Genomic DNA, 16,225 nt, shown 5'->3' with positions numbered 1-16,225 from the left:
CAACTTCTCAATACGCCCAGTAAGCCCTTTGTGACTGTCCACAGGCAGAAAGGACTAAATGCTGCAGTGGGGTTCACACTGCCCCACCAGTTTTCCCAACAGCTTTTCACCCAAGTATCCCCCTACTCTCACTGCACAGCCCTAGTCCCCTCTACCCTTGTATTTCTATGCTTATCAATTTAGAGCTTCCTCCAAGGCCAGGATGGCAGGCCTGGTCTGTACCCATGACCTTGCACTGCAGAAATTACTGGCCCTACCCAATTAGCCTGCTCCATGCTCACCTATACCAACCTCTGAGGGAGTATCAAGCATAAGGGGTTTCACAGATGCTGGCCAGCTTTCATGGGGCCTAGGGACCCTAGGCACCTGAGTGTACCATCTAAGGACTCCTTCTGACTAGAGCCAGACCCTAGGTTCCTTTTCCCGCTGCTTCCCCAGCTTCAGCACTTTGTGAATACCAAGCACCTACTGGAGAGCATCCTGTCACAACCTCTCCCCTCCCCAACTCTACCCAGTGGGTAGAGGAGACCACTGCCCTTCCTCCCGCCTCGGCAGTGAAACACTGTAGGACAAGTACACGGAGTTCACCTATCAAAGACCTTGCATTCCTACTGCCTGGGATGTGTTAAAGCCCCAAATATTCCAGCAGTGGATTTTTTTGTTTTGTAAAGAGAAACATCAGATAAAGAGTTAGTGAGTGAAAAGTAGGTATACTAGTAGGCTATAGGTAAGGATCACCGTGGTACAATGGTTAAGTACTCAGTTACTAACCCAAAAGTTGTTGACTCAAGCCCACCAGCTACTCTGCAGGAAAATCTAGTAATTGTCCCCAACCCCACGCTCCCCGCTAAAGCGTACAGTTCTACCTCTAAGGTTCTCGATCAACTTTAATTCACTCAACAAAATAGGAATGAGTTTTTTTATTTCATGAATGTTCAATCCTTTCTCAAGGAAAGCTCAATGTACAGACTTTGTGTTAACTGTTGTGTTTCTGCTGGCATATTGACCTAACTTGCAAGGAGCCTTGAAGGTTATTTTTAGTTCTCTTTTAACGATGAATAACTGAATTCTCTGTAAACTATAGCTTGATTTTATTGAATGTGGAATTAGAAATTAAGCTAAGCAGAACTAGTTTTCTCTAGATAGCGTAATCAAGAGTTGTTATTTTTTCTACAGATACCAGCTAGCCGTGCAGACCACAAGTGAAGAAAGACGAAAAGTGGGCAATAACTTGCAGCGTCTTTTAGAAATGGTTGCTATTCACGTAGGGTCTGTGGAGGTAAGGGTGTGGTTTTATTCCTGATTTGTTTCAATAGCAAATAAAGGATGTTTTACTTCTATGAAAAATATGTCTAGTAAAAATTCACCAGAGGAATCGTTCCTAGCACTGTAGCTAGGGGATTCAGGAGACTCTTCTGCATTTCATAAAGTGATCTGTGTTACCTGCATAAATACTACATAATGATACTTCATCAGTAACTTATGACGCTACTGTGCCAGGCCAGTTCAACATTCTAAAAAACATGTGTATGCTAAGATTTCATCAAATGTAATATGGAAGAGCTTATTTTAGGAGAAATGTGTTTCCTTCTTATTTTCATGTGACAACGGTTAAAGAGTTTCTATAATATTTACCGTAGCTTTACTCTTCACATAGTGTGAAAGTTCAGTTATAAAACTATTTACTCTATCTACTGTCCAGAGCACTAAAAGTTATAATAAATTACTAAATTTTAAAACTCTTGGGTAATTTATTAATGATAATGTTTTAGTTTGGTTTTGCTTTGTTTCTAAGAGTAATTTAAGCAAAGAAAAAAACTCATTATACCACCTTAGTAGACTTTGATTTATTAGAAATGTTATGAGCATGTGATAAACCCTGCTTCCATCACCTCCCCTAAAAGACACTGAACCCTTACTCTCTTACTTGCCAAGTCCTCTCATTACTTAGCAATAAGAACTAAGAAAGGGATACTACTACATCTGAAAACTTAGCTTCTACCTAGTATCTCCTTAATCCAACCTCGTTGTGACACTAGAACCTTACAGGGAGCCTTTTTCAACGAGGATGGCTCACATGCAACGCAGATGAGAAAATGATATGTGATTGTTTCCTCAATTTTCCCAAGGATACCTTATAATATGGCCATTACAGATGTATAGGGGAAAGATCATTCATAATGTACAGTGGAATGCCTTAGGTTGAGAAAATCTACTTGCTTATACCACTTCAGTTCTTTTGGTCCTGAGTATCTTTATCTGTAAAAAAAAAGAGGGTTGTACTAAATAATTTTCCATATGCTTTTTACAACCTGTAGCTACAAGTCTCCCCAGGGTTAGTCCAGCTGTTGCTTATCCCTAGGGATTTGTATAAAGGTAACCAAAATGATTAAATCTTAAATCGGTTAAAGTCTTACTTTTGAAAATTCGATGGTACATTACCAGTAGTTTGGGGTTTATTTTCTAGACAATTCAGTATTTTTCAGAATGACCAGACTAAATTCAACAAACATTTTCTATGCACTAAGGAGCCCTGGTGATAGTGGATTATGCATGGAATGCTAACTCCAAGGTCAGCAGTTCAAACCCACCAGCTGCTCCATGGAAGAAAGCCGAAACTTTCTGTTCCCATAAGTTTACAATCTCAGAAACCATGAGAAGTAATTCCCTATCCAGTGGGGTTGCTGTGAGTCAGAATCAATTCGACACCAGTGTGTTTCTTTGTACTATGCAAAATTTGTAATTACCAGTGAATATTAAGTATAATACTTAGTTGTCCTAGTAAAGTATGGATTAAATACAGAGAGACAACCAGAGCATTAAAAGGTAATGGGAAATTTTTTATAATGAGAGATAAGTTAGACTAAGGAAAACAGGGGTTTAGATCAAGCGGTTTCATTAGTTGGTATACTTTTTTAGTAGGACAGACTTACTTTCATCAGTCTGGTTGGAGTCCTGTACTGCTCCTTTATCTGACTTGATATTCCAGACCATGGGTCAGTAAACTACAGCTTAGAAGGCCAAATTCAATGTGAGCCATCTTTTGTAAATAAAATTTTACTAGAACCCAGCCACGTTCATTTGTTTCTGTACTGTCTGACTGCTTTTATATCACAATGAAGTTAATTAGCTATAACACAGACCACCAAGGCCAGGAAGCCTGAAATACTTATTTGATCCTTACAAAAAAAGTTTATTCACTCATGTTCTAGACACCTAGAACTCTCTGAAAGGTTCAGCATCATTTTTTCTGTTTAGATGTTTTGAGAATTAAAACACAGTCAACTATTGATGTAGACAGCCCAATCTATTTGGTTGAGAGTCCATAAATAGATACTTAAGCATATATAGGAAATTGAAACATTACAGATTATTATACTAGAATGAATTGTTCAATGAACTACTACTCTATTATGAGAATCTAAGCTCAAATATGGGGTTTTTGCTTTGTTTTTTTCATTCTTTCTCCATCTTTATAATTGTAAGGTTTTGTTAAAAATTAAGATCTGGTTTACATATAAATACACAAGGGGGTACCCCAAAAAAAACTGGAAATTTTTTTTTAGCCATTTAGGATGTGTTTTTTTCAGAGCTATGTATTTGAATTTTTTTTACAAAACAACTTTATCACCTTCAAAGTACCATCCATTACACTTAATACATTTGTCAAATCTGCGATTTCATTCTTGGAAACATTTTTCTTCTTTTTCTTTTTTTTAGAGGCCAAGGGGGGTCTTTATTGCTAACCAAGGCTTATATATTGGGGGGGGGGCGTGAAAGCCCCTTAATTACAGGAAAAACATACGTCACAGGAAGGGGGTGTACTATAGGTTATACAGCAATGAGAGGGGGACAATCTAGAGACATACACGCAATAGGAAGAGGGATTGGGGTATACGTGTGACAAGATGGGCCAATCCTAGATTCAGGATGGCAGCCTAACTTTGAATGTCACTGAGCAGGTTTGACCTGCTCTCTGGCTCACTACAGAAAACATTATCAGTAGGGTGTAAACCCACCCTGCAGGGACCAAACTGATGGCCACAAGCCCTTAGGGAGAAGTAGCCCATTGTCCTCAACAGCAGGGAGGGGGCCCTATTTGTGGTGGGACCACTGAATGCCTTCAGGGAGGTAATTTGACAATCATTTACCATTAGCTGCAAGCAGTGCCCTAGGTCTTAACATGTATTTTGGGGAGACAACTTGGGAGAAATCTTTGTTTCCCACAGTTCCCCCTTTTGTTTTATATATAAAATTCAAAGAGTCACGTGGGCAACGTGGTTATTTTCTATACATTGAAAGCTGTCAAAGCAAAACTTCATGATCCAATTAATATAGCCAAAAATTCAGGCTTAAAGCAAACGTTTTGAATTCAGGCATGGGGGATAAAGTCCCCCTATGCCCATCTGCTACTGGAGGAAGGTACAAGAAGAACTCGATGCCACGGCAGGCAGAAATAGGGCCAACAGGAGCGTCCTCTTCTATAGTAAAAGCTGCCGGCCACACAGTAATCAGCTATGTGCTAGTAAAAGAGAACCTCAAATCAGCGCCATAAATGAGGGTAAAGTGGGGAACAATATCATGAGAATGTGATTACCTACCACTCAAAAGGGTAAAGGTCCCCCTTCACCTCTAGAAACCCAGCCTGCCAGGCTTCTTTGCGATAGAATAAAGGATTTGTCCTTAAACACTCTCTTCCTGGTCTCTGCTCCCAACACTTTGCTTTATGCATGAACTTCAAAAGTGCCATAGAGGCCATATGATTTTCCTTCACACTCCTTAGCTCTCTATAGGAGCAACACATGATAGCCAGGACAAAAATTATGATTATGATTATCAGTAGCACTGTTAGGCTGGAACCCAGGCTATGAGAAATACTTTGAACCCAAGCTCGAAGATCCAATCCCTCCATGTTATCCACGAAATGCTTAATTATGTCAGAGCCAGGAGATGCCTGGAGTCTGTCTGTCTTTGAATGTGTGGAAAATATCCTTCTTAAACTGAACAACATCTAATGAAATGTTTCCCTTAAACCCTTGTAAATGTTTCCTAATCAAATCCCAATAATGCGATGTCTTATTATACGGGTAAGGGGTTACACAAAAATCTGTTACATTCCAATCACATTTTAACATTAATTGATGTTGCAAGTCCATAATTTGATCTCCCAACCACTGGACAATTTGCTGCAGCTCTGCTACTTCCCCCCCAGTTCATCGTCCACCTTTGCCTGAGTGGCCCAGAGCTGATATGAGTCCACTTGCCACTTCTGCACAAAATGTTCAGTTTTGATGGACTCTTGTAGTGCTCCCCCAGCAATGGCAGCAGTAGTAGCAATTGCTATGAGTCCAATTATAGCTGTGATTAACATTCCCATGAATCAGCGAGGTTATTTCAGTGTCTCAGACACCACTTGCCTCATGAAGCACGGTTCTGGACTGCTCTCCCATCTGCGCTTCATCACCGGGATCCACACCCCCATCCTGCTCTTTCAGATGAGGATGCTGTCCTATGAAAGGTATATAAGCAGAGCATGGTAATGCAAGTAAACAATTTACAAATATGGCAAGTGGCACTGGAAGCAGTTTCATTTATAATGTTTCCTACAGCAAGCACATAGGCAGCTTTACACACAAGACTGTATCGAGTCTCATTCATGTGAAATGTATAAGTATAGCCAGACTGACTGGTGCCAGTACAGCTTCCTGTGGAACCTGTTAATGAATTAGTGGCAAGCGGTAATTTCCACAGGTCCCACAGTTCAGGTCCTGTCACAGACTTCAGGAGCCTGGGGCAGGGAGGCACAAGGCCTCCTTCATGCCAGGCCATCAACTCTGACCCTGATAGTGACAATGCCATTGGGGGCCTTTTGCCACTCACAATCACTGATATAATTACATGTGGTGATGTTGGATTCCTCTGAGCAGTTAGTTAAAAGCTTTCCCTGGGGGCTCCAATCAATAATAGTTACAGTGTCATTTCTTAAAACCTTTCCATGCGGCCCCTGACACTTGAGCCATTTGAGTGTGTCAGCTATGACATGCCAGTGACTCATAACTTTACAGGTTTCCATATCTCGCCCCTTTCATATTCTTATATTCTGCAAATGCTTCATCCATTATCATATAGAAGCCATAGCTGGTTTCGTTAAAGACCAGCCAGTTATTCCATGCCTAAGAGTTAACAGCTAAACAGCTAGGGCTGGCGCCCACACATGAAGGCAGAGTTTCAAAGCCCAGAGTGAAATAAGAATTTTGCCTTCCTCATCAGGATGTCTGACTGTTCCCTCAACTCTCAGGGCACAGCTGAAAAGAAATCCACCTATCTCCTTTGCCTGTGAAAACAAACAAACAGCCCCTCCCTTCGGGGTGTCAGCAATGTGGAAAAAGAATTAAGATTAAGATTTTGTGGTTCCTTCGTGTTCTTCATCTTTCTCCAAACGTGATTGCATCCTTCTAAAGGGAGTCCATCGGCGCTATTTATTCTGCAAAAACAGAAATGTATAGCCATTTCTCCAGGTGGCAAATGGACCTGGATCCCAAACGCAATTTCCATCTTCTTGGGAAGCCTTGGGATCAGCCTTCTCTCAGCCCCTGTTGGTGGGCCACATGGAAATAGGGGGAGGTGGAGGAGGACAAGGGGAAAGGGATCAGGAGAGAGAAGACCGGAGAGGAGAAGGGGCCAACGAGAGGCCAGGGCGGAAACATTTTTCAAACTCATCTGTTTGGATGGTTGACAGCACCTCCCTCATTTATTTTCTTCATCTCTTGTAAGTCTCCAAAGTGCTGTCCTTTCATGTCCCTCTTCATTCACAGAAACAAAAAAAAGTCGCAAGGAGCGACGTCAGGTTAATCAGGTAATCAGGTACGTGGGGCAAGAGAGACATGCTGGTTTTTGCAAAAAACAGGTGCACTGAGATGACTGCGTGAGCAAGTGCATTGTTGTAGTAGCAACACCAGTCCCCTGGCTGCCACAAAGCAGGCCTTTTTTGTTGCACACTTTTAGGCTATCTTTTCAGAACCTCTAAATAGAACGTTTGATTAACAGTCTGACCTGGTGGAACAAATTCCAAATGCACTATGAGTCGACATTTTTGCCTATTCAGGAAGTTGACAGATGTCCAGAACAAGATTTGTTATCAATCAACATTTCACCTTTTTTGAAACAGGAGAACCACTCATGTCTTTGAGTTTTTTCCCATAGCACTGTCCTTGTAAGCTGTGTTCAGCATCAAAATGGTTTCTGCAGCATTTTTCCTAGCAGGAAACAAAATTTCACAGCCGCACATTGTTCTCTTAAATCAGCCGTCACAAAAAATGAGGTTCAAGTGAAACCGCTCTTACAAAAAAATTCACTGTGACCAGAGAGAACCTTCCCGAGTGATTCCACTGGGTGTACTAACTCAGAGCACATTGCTCAATCCTCACCTAGTGGGAAAAATGCGTACTATGAAAGGTCCACCCAGCAGAGCTTTTTGGAGGGGTACCCCCTCATATACCAAAAGACAGTGGAAAAAGAAAACAGGCCACAACCTGATAGAAGATATTTTTTAAAAACAATTGAGAAGAGAATGAGCTTGTAGTTATAAAATGACCTTCCAAAATTAGATGAGGAAAATGAGCGAAGACTTCAAGAATCTTACAAAAGAGCAACTATGGCCAATAAACACATTTTATACCCCCAAGAAATTACCTATTTTTTTATTATTATTATCAAGGGCTAGCAAGAATGCACAATGGGATTCTCATGTACTTTGGGTGGTTATAAAACGATAATAGTACTTTGGCAATCCCTCATAAAACTGAAGGTGCGCATAGGTGTTTGCCCATCCTGTTCCCCTCGTTTTTTGCACTAGAGAGACATTAGATGATTGTTAGTTTCCTATTGCTATTATAACAAATTATGACAAATTTAATGGTTTAAAACAAAAGACCTCATGAAAGTGCTGAAGATAACACTTTGAGGACCACCTGCCAACTCAAAGACTAATCAGTGACACTAACTCGTTCATCTATCAGCTGTTGAATCGTTTGCTATGTGTGTTCTCAACAACAAAATAAAAATTTTAAAACAAAAGGACTAAAAAAATAAAATCTCTGAATCCTATGAAACGAAGCAATCCCATTCAGGGCAGTGGTTACTTCTGGGAGAGGGAAAAGAGGAATATAATAAAGGATGCAAAATGTTCTTGCATTAGAGAAAGCACACACAATGGTTACTGCAAGAGTGTTTATTATCTCTAACTTACAAATATTTTAGTCTTGTTTACAAATTTTCCCGTAAAAACTATTTAAAAAATAATGTTTTGCATTAATACTGTTGGTTGTTTCTCCTAGAAACACCTCGAGGAACAGATTACTAAAGCTGAAAGAGAATACGAAGAATACCTGTCTGAAGATCTCTTAGAAAATAGCAGAGAAATTGCAGACAAGTATAAGAAGAAAGCTGCTCTACTTCAGGCTTCTGACGAATAAAAACGTTGCTTATCTAAGAAAGAACTTAATTAGCAGTTTACATTTTGGATTATTTTCTAAGTTTGAATCTCTTAACATATCCTGTACCCATCCTTACAATGAAGTCTTATGAACATATCTTCCCAAGACTGTAGCATTTGTATATATTTTATAAATCTGTTAACCTAAAATATGTATAATTTGGATTGTCATCCTTAGATGTATAGTTAGAGTTAATAAAATTGAATCAGCAGTGTTTGTCCTTCATTTTTCTTCGCCAAACTTTATATGTTAAGAACATAGGTATGTCCGTCTTTGCTCTAAGGGAAACGGACAGTCACACTCCAGCTCTGCCCGCCCCACCCTCTTCCTGTTCTCCAGATCCGCCCAGAGTACCCACCCTGGGCTGGGCGAGGCCATGGCTAACCCTGGGCCCAGTTCTGAAGAGCTCACGAGGTGGAGTGGGCAGTTCACACCCACATTCATGCACACAGATTGTGGGCTCATTCTGTGATGCTCTCCCTACGCGTGCTGCTACATCCAGGCCGCCTCCATAAGTGTGTTGTCTTCCTGAGCTATCATTAAATGGATCCTAGCACCCAGGGGGAAAAAAATAGGTATGAGGCTTTAAACCAGGAGTCAGTAAATTACAGTGTGCCAAATCTTACCATGCCAAATCCTCCTTCATATATTGCCTGTGAAGGCCACACTACAACAGCAGAACCGAATGGTTGTGACACTGGCCCACAGAGCCAAAAATTATTGTTTGACCCTAGTTACCTAGAAGTCTCAATTCAGAGTCAGCTCTAGAGAAAGGCCCCTGCAGGCTCCCGAGGAAGGTCCTCTTTCAGCATGTATTGGCCCAGCATCCCTTGGAGAACTACTTGTGTGTTGGTATCGTTTCCCCCTGGGTATAGGAAGTTCTAAACAGCCTTGGGTACAAAAGACATCCTCATTCTAGCTCCTTTTTAATGGTAGTCTGCTCACTTGGTTGATGTCTTATATCTCAAAAGAGAATAATCCTGTAGATTATGTCCTGTCTCTAACCTGCCATTAATTCTACCTCTTTAGCATAGAGATTAACAATACAAAATCGTATCATGAAATCAGCCATAATAAAAGAATCAGCCAAGCCAAGTTAACAACACATGGGGCGGGGGCTGGGATTTTGTCTATAACAACCCTTTAGAGAAAAAAGTTTCCAATCTCTGCTATAAAACAAAAACAAAATCCAACCCATTCCTGATCCAAAGCCCCGGAGCTTTTTTTTTTTTTTTTTAGACTTTATAGTATCTTTGCTCTGGCTATGCAGAGGAGATGGATGTGAGAAAAAATTGCAACACCATTACTTCAGAGAAATTCATTTCTAGAGAAGTTCTGATTAGCCTCAGGTCATGCATCCTTGTACTGACAGAAGCCACATTAGAACTTTAGCTCAACCCTGCTCTTGGTCAGAGACCGGTAGAGAGAGAGCATCTTCCTCCCCAGCCCGCTCTGGACCTATTCAGGGCCCATAGCCTCTTGGCTCACGTGCTCTCAGACTCTAGGGTTCTTGGGCTTCTGTCCTCTCAAGATCCACATGTGGGTGCTCTTTCCCATGATGTTCAGGCCCAGTTGTGAAACCCATTTGAGACTAAAACCTGAAACATCCTGTCCTTCAAAAAAAATCCACTGGGATTACAAAATGGGCTTCGGCGTGAATTCTTTCATCTTGCAAAGCCAAGAACTGAGAGCCCTGTGAGTGGTCTACAAATCATGAAAAGGATATTTTAATCTGCTCATTAAAAAGGGACCATGGTGAATAAGACAGCTCACTCCTGCAACCGATGTTCATTCTCCAAGCCCCCCCTAGGCCCCCACCCAGCATGGCCAAAGTTGGCTGGCAGAGTGCACTCTTCTCAGGGACTGAAGCTTGTCCACCCCCTCCTGATTGCGGCAGCCCCCACCACAACACCCACAATTATAACGTGCACACTACTGGAGTCAAGCTGCTTTGTTTAATGCATCAACACCTGTATAGTAAATTTTAAAATAGCAAAAAAAATCCTGGAATTTTAAGCAACAACGTAAAAGACAATCTTCATGAGACTTTCTCTTGACCATCAAAAGTCTCACTTTAGAGGCTCTCATCCTAAAAGAGTTGCTTCTCATAGTTTCGGGGGTTTTTTCCATTGAGGGTTTTTCTATTTCTGTTTTGAATGTTTTTCTGTATATGGAATCCAGGAGAGATAAAGCTATAGAGACAGTAACTGGATTAATAGTCCTTGGAGGTTATGGCAGGGGAGGTGGGAAATAGGGAGCTAATAAAAATGAGTACAAGAAAGATGTTCTAAAATTGATTGTGGTGATAATTGCACTACTATTTTTAGACTGATTAAACCTTGGATTGTATGATATGTGAATTATATGTCCATAAAACTTTTTAAAAGAATTTATATCGATGATAGCAACAAATGTGCTTGGCATAACTGATGGATGGGTTGTAATAAGAGTTGTAAGAGCCCCCAATAAAATGATTTTTTTTAAAAAACTGATATTAGCAAAGGAAGTTTAAAAAGAAATAAAAGATCATAAAAAATAACTTACTTGAATTGGTGTGAGTCTTTGTACAACCAGAACAAATGGGTATTTGGGGTGATGTGGAGTTGTCAGTGTAGACGTTAACATTTTTAGACGTTTTTATACAGAAGAAATTGGTAGAATTTTTTAGACCAAGGGTGGAATTATTTATTCATGCAAAGCTATACTAAGGAGAGGGCATTTGGCTTGAGAAAATGGGGTGAACAAAACAAAGGGTGAGCATATGCACAATGCTGCCAGTGGACATTTCTAGAACTCTGCCCAACAAAACCAGAATCTTTTCAAGTGCATAGTAAACATTCACCAAGACAGACCATATTCTAGGCTATGAAACAGGTCCCAAATTTTAAATTGAGATTGGAAATAAAGCAAAATTATATGATGCTGTTGTTAAATTACCAAAAGCATTTCATAATGATTCCAACTTGAGGGATTCTGTGAGCGCAGAGCACAACTCCATGGGGTTTTCAAGGCTGGGCCCTTTCTAAAGCAAATTTACAAGCCTGTCTTCATAGGCACCTGGGTAGATATTTGAACCTCCAACCTTTTACCTAGTAGTAAGTACCTGTTAAACTTAGGTCCATGCCCTAGCTAATACCAATCCATTTCAGCTCACTAATCCCAAGATTAGTGTCTCGTTTTTTTAAACTCACAGTGTTATACTTTAAGATCTTGAAATATCCTTTTTAACAATGAGTGTAACACCATTCCTCTTGATGGTTTCATTTTCAGCCTAGTAACCATATAATTTTCTGATTCAAAATGGCTAATACCAGTCCATTTAAGCTCACCAATGCCTAAAATGTCTAGTTTTATGTACTCCATGTTTTACAACTCCAATTTTCCTATATTTTCACTTCATATATTCCATGTTTCAATCGCTAGTTGATGTCTGCAGCTGTTTCTTCTCAATTTTGAGTGCTTCATCAGCAAATGAAGGTCCAGAAGGCATTACTCCATGTTATTACACATTATTATGAGGGACTCTACTTTGGGAAGGAAGCTCTCCTCAGTCAGATTTTGAGTACCTTCTGACCTGAGGCTCTCACTTCTGGCAACTGTCTCCGATGCCGTGCTAATTCTTTTCTTGAGGTTTTCCGTCTCTGACAGTATTTCGGTGCTGTGCATAAGGTTTTCAAAGACTAACTCCTCAGAAATGGACAGCCTATTCCTTCTTCATAGTCTGTTCTTAGTCTGGAAGCTCTGCTGAAACCTGTTCATTTGGGGTGACCCTGCTGGTATTTGAAATACTGATGACACATAGCTTCCAGCAGCATGCAAGCTATCATAGTATGACAAACTGACAGACAATTGGTGGTCCTTGTATATATGCATCAAATATTTTTGTTTTGAGAATTTGCAAAATATAAGCTGTACCATATATGCTCAAGTATAAGCTGACCTGAATATCAGTTGAGGTACCTAATTTCACCACAAAAACTGCATTAAAAATATGCTGAAAAAGTCAGCTTATACTCAAGCATATATGGTAAATGGGTTAGTGCATTTTCAATTGTATATGAATTACTAGTATCATGTGATATGCAAGTTTGACCTTGTAGTTGTCATTATTTACAGATTATGTATGGTTAAATGAGTTATATAAAGGTTCCAAATTAACAAGAGGTGAACTATGATGGTTAAAGTTTGTGTCACCTTTATTTGACCAGGATTTTCAGTGGCTGCTTATTCAGTCCTAATTATCCCACATGATGAAATTTCACTTAGGGTGTGAACTGCTTCCAATATAAGTAGACACTGTGGGCAATCTTGCTTGCTTTTTTTTTTCCTAAACATTTTATTAGGGGCTCATACAACTGTTATCGCAATCCATACATACATCAATTGTGTAAAGTGCATTTGCACTTCATTCTCAAAACATTTTCTCTCCACTTAAACCCCCGACATTAGGTCCTCATTTTTCCCCTCCCTCCCTGCTCCCCCCTCCCTCATGAGCCCTTGATAGTTTATAAATTGTTATTTTGTCATATCTTGCCTTGTCTGACGTCTCCCTTCACCCACTTTTCTGTTGTCCATCCCCCAGGGAGGAGGTCACATATAGTCCCTTGTAATCGGTTCCCTCCTTCCTACCCACTCTCCCTCTACCCTCCCTGTTTCGCCACTCACACCACTGGTCCTGTAGGGCTCATCCGCCCTGGATTCCCTGGATTTTCAGTTCCTATCTGTACCAGTGTACCTCCTCTGGTCTAGCCAGACTTGCAAGGTCAAATTCTAGTCATGGTAGTGGGAGTGGGGAGGAAACATTTAGGAACTAGAGGAAAGTTGTATTTTTCATCGTTGTTACATCGCACCCTGACTGGCTCATCTCCTCCCTGAGACCCCTCTGCAAGAGGATCTCCAGTGGCCTACTAATGGGCTTTGGGTCTCCAATCTGCACTCCCCCCATCATTCACTATGGTAAGATTTTTTGTTCTGATGATGCCTTATACCTGATCCCTTTGACACCTCGTGGTTGCATAGGCTGGTGTGCTTCTTCCATGTGGGCTTTGTTTCTTCTGAGCTTGATGGCTGCTTGATTACCTTCAAGCCTTTAAGACCCCAGATGCTATACTTTTTGATAGCCGGGCACCATCAGCTTTCTTTGCCACATTTGCTTATGCACCCATTTGTCTTCAGTGATCAGTTCGACACCTCGTGATCACACAGGCTGATATGTTGTTCCATGTGGGCTTTGTTGCTTCTGAGCTAGATGGCTGCTTGTTTACCTTCAAGCTTTTAAGACCCCAGACGCTATATCTCTTGATAGCTGGGCACCATAAGCTTTCTTCACCACATTTGCTTATTCACCCAATCTTGCTTGCTTTTTGTGGACCTGGGTATTGCATCTGGCTCATCATCTGATCTCTGGGTCTTGAGACTTAAGCCAGTAGCCTTCTATATTGCCTGTTGGCTCTGGGAGTCATCAACAGACTACTACTTTACCATTCAACTTTGGATTCGTATGCTTCATCAGCCCCCAGCCTTACATGAATCCAAAGAAGCCTGTAACCTGACATCTGATCTATGCACTTGAAACTTGGCCTCCTCTGCAACTGTGTGAGGGGTTTCTTTCCTTGATACATATATATACATACATGCTTTACTGGCTTTCTAGAGAACCCAGGCTTAGATAGGGCCTTCTTTTAAGTCTCAGAGTGAATGCCTCATAGAGGTGGAGTCACACTGAATGGAACTCCACGTGTTCCATTTAAGAAAGATGATAAATTTAACCCTAATCCTAAGCCTAACTCTAACCCTAAGTCTAACCCTAACCCTAACCAAAAAAAAATTTTTTTTCTTGTAGATTAGTAGTGAGTGATTTGTATTCAAGGCTCCTAATTGAGCCTTCAATTGATAAAATTTCCTTTGCTCCCTCGTATATTATCTATTTCTGAAACTTTAGTATTAATCCTTTGTATTTATATTTTCTGTTTTTATATGATTTCAATGTTTTTTTCATTTTGTCAGTTCTTGTAGAGTTTTCTGGAATTCTAAAGTTTTTCTTTTTTTCCCTGGGCTTTTCCCAACCTTTATCTCAATTCTTTGAGGAGTTTCCATTAATTGCCATTCTTTTAAATTTCTTATCAGATGGTCCAATTCCTTTAAAATGCCTTCTGTCTCTGTATGTTGGTCACTTGTTAGGGCCACTCTATCTTGTTTCTTCATGTGTACCAAAATCATCTATTTAATTAATGGTTTTGTGTTAGTGTGCCCTTAGCCACTCACCACCTGTTTCTTAATAGGTATAATAATGAATGTGAGTGTGTGCCATAGTGGACAGTGCTGCAGTGAACATGCATGTGCATATATCTGTTCACGTCAGGGCTATTATTTCTCTATGATATATACCTAATAGTGGAATTGCTGGATCATATGCTATCTCTATTTTTAACTTTTCCAAGCCCATCAGCAGTGTATGAGAGTGTCAATCTTTCTCCATCCTTGTCAGGAAGTGTTTTCTTTCTTTTGTCTTCTTCTCCTCCTCTTCTTTTACCTCCTCCTCCTGCTCCTCATCCTCCTGTTCCTCCTGTTCCTCCTCCTCCTCCTCCTTTGCTTTCTGTTCCTCCTTCTCTTCCTTCTCCTCCTTGTTCTTTCTCATCACTGCTATCTGGGCAGATGAAATCTCTTTTTTTTTTAAATTTACATCTCTCTAATGGTCAACGATATTGAGTATTTCTTCATGTGTCTTTGGGGTATCTTCTTTGTCCTTCACCCATTTTTTTTTACCCATTTCCTTCACCCATTTTTCATTAATTGTTTGCTTCTTTATGATTGAACTGCCGAAGTTTCCTACAAATGTTAGAGGTTTGTTCTGTTGGATAGGTCCTTGCCAAAATCCCCCCACCCTAGGTTCTCTCTTTACTTTTTTGAAGGCATTTTGAGTAACATAAGTGTTTAATGTGTAAGAAGTCACATTTATTTAGTTCATCTTCTATTGTTTGTGCATTTTAATTATGCTTACCACACTTCCTTTTCTGATATTACCCATTTTACGATTCCTGGTTAACCACATATCCACTGTCCAATAACACCATACCCTGCCCTAGCTTCATACAGCGCATCTTATGAAATGTTCTCGACCAACATGTCTGGTAGGTTACAGATCCTTTTCTTTCTCCCCCCTCCCCCCCAATTATGTTACCATTTTACACAACTTGTTAGTTCCTTAGGAAATTTGCCCTACTTTCTACATACCTTGATAAATTATTTTACAAATGTCAGTGTCTGTACAATCCTCTTTAATGGTTTCAAGCTATTCTTCTGAGAGATCCTTTTTCTCTATTGCATGGATGGACACCAAGTGATACCAAAGAGAATGAGATCTACAAAGAGCACATGAAAGTTCAATTGACACCATGGTTAAGAGTTGAAATTCTAAAATCAGACTGGTTGAATTCAGATTTTGCCATTTACTATTTATGAGAGTTTGGTAAGATTTTTATTTATTTTTGTGACTTCTCTGTTTCTCAGTCAGGTAAAGTAAAAAGTACACAAATTACAAAAGACATAATAATATCAAATTACACATTTTAAAAAAAGAGTGCTTTCCTTTCAACAACCCAGGAATACTTACAAAAAATATTAGTCTATAAAGTCAATCTCCCCCTCCCCCGAGAAGAATTTATTTCAAAGGATGGCACTGAATCTGCAGCTTCGGGAGAAGGATATATCTGACCAGAGCACACAGGAGC

The 16,225-nt window shown here is 40.2% G+C and overlaps 1 protein-coding gene and 1 pseudogene across 1 annotated transcript in view; both read left to right on the top strand.

The window, feature by feature from the left end:
* The window catches only part of NDC80 (NDC80 kinetochore complex component), a 74,762-nt gene extending 66,053 nt beyond the window's left edge, over window positions 1-8,709 (top strand). The window contains exons 16-17 of the mRNA XM_004702887.2: window positions 1,177-1,279; window positions 8,337-8,709. Of these exons, the coding sequence (XP_004702944.1) occupies window positions 1,177-1,279; window positions 8,337-8,474 (241 nt within the window). The 3' untranslated portion in view covers window positions 8,475-8,709. The remainder of the gene's footprint in view (window positions 1-1,176; window positions 1,280-8,336) is intronic.
* Window positions 8,710-15,618: 6,909 nt separating this feature from the next.
* LOC115871655 overlaps window positions 15,619-16,225 on the top strand; it is a 3,395-nt pseudogene continuing 2,788 nt past the window's right edge.

Source organism: Echinops telfairi, unplaced genomic scaffold, assembly GCF_000313985.2.
Source record: "Echinops telfairi isolate 266 unplaced genomic scaffold, ASM31398v2 ScPeMD7_7400;HRSCAF=8409, whole genome shotgun sequence".
In the NCBI taxonomy this organism is placed as follows: domain Eukaryota; kingdom Metazoa; phylum Chordata; class Mammalia; order Afrosoricida; family Tenrecidae; genus Echinops; species Echinops telfairi.
The sequence above is the reverse complement of the archived record's forward strand: the minus strand, read 5'-3'. Positions and strand labels throughout refer to the sequence as shown.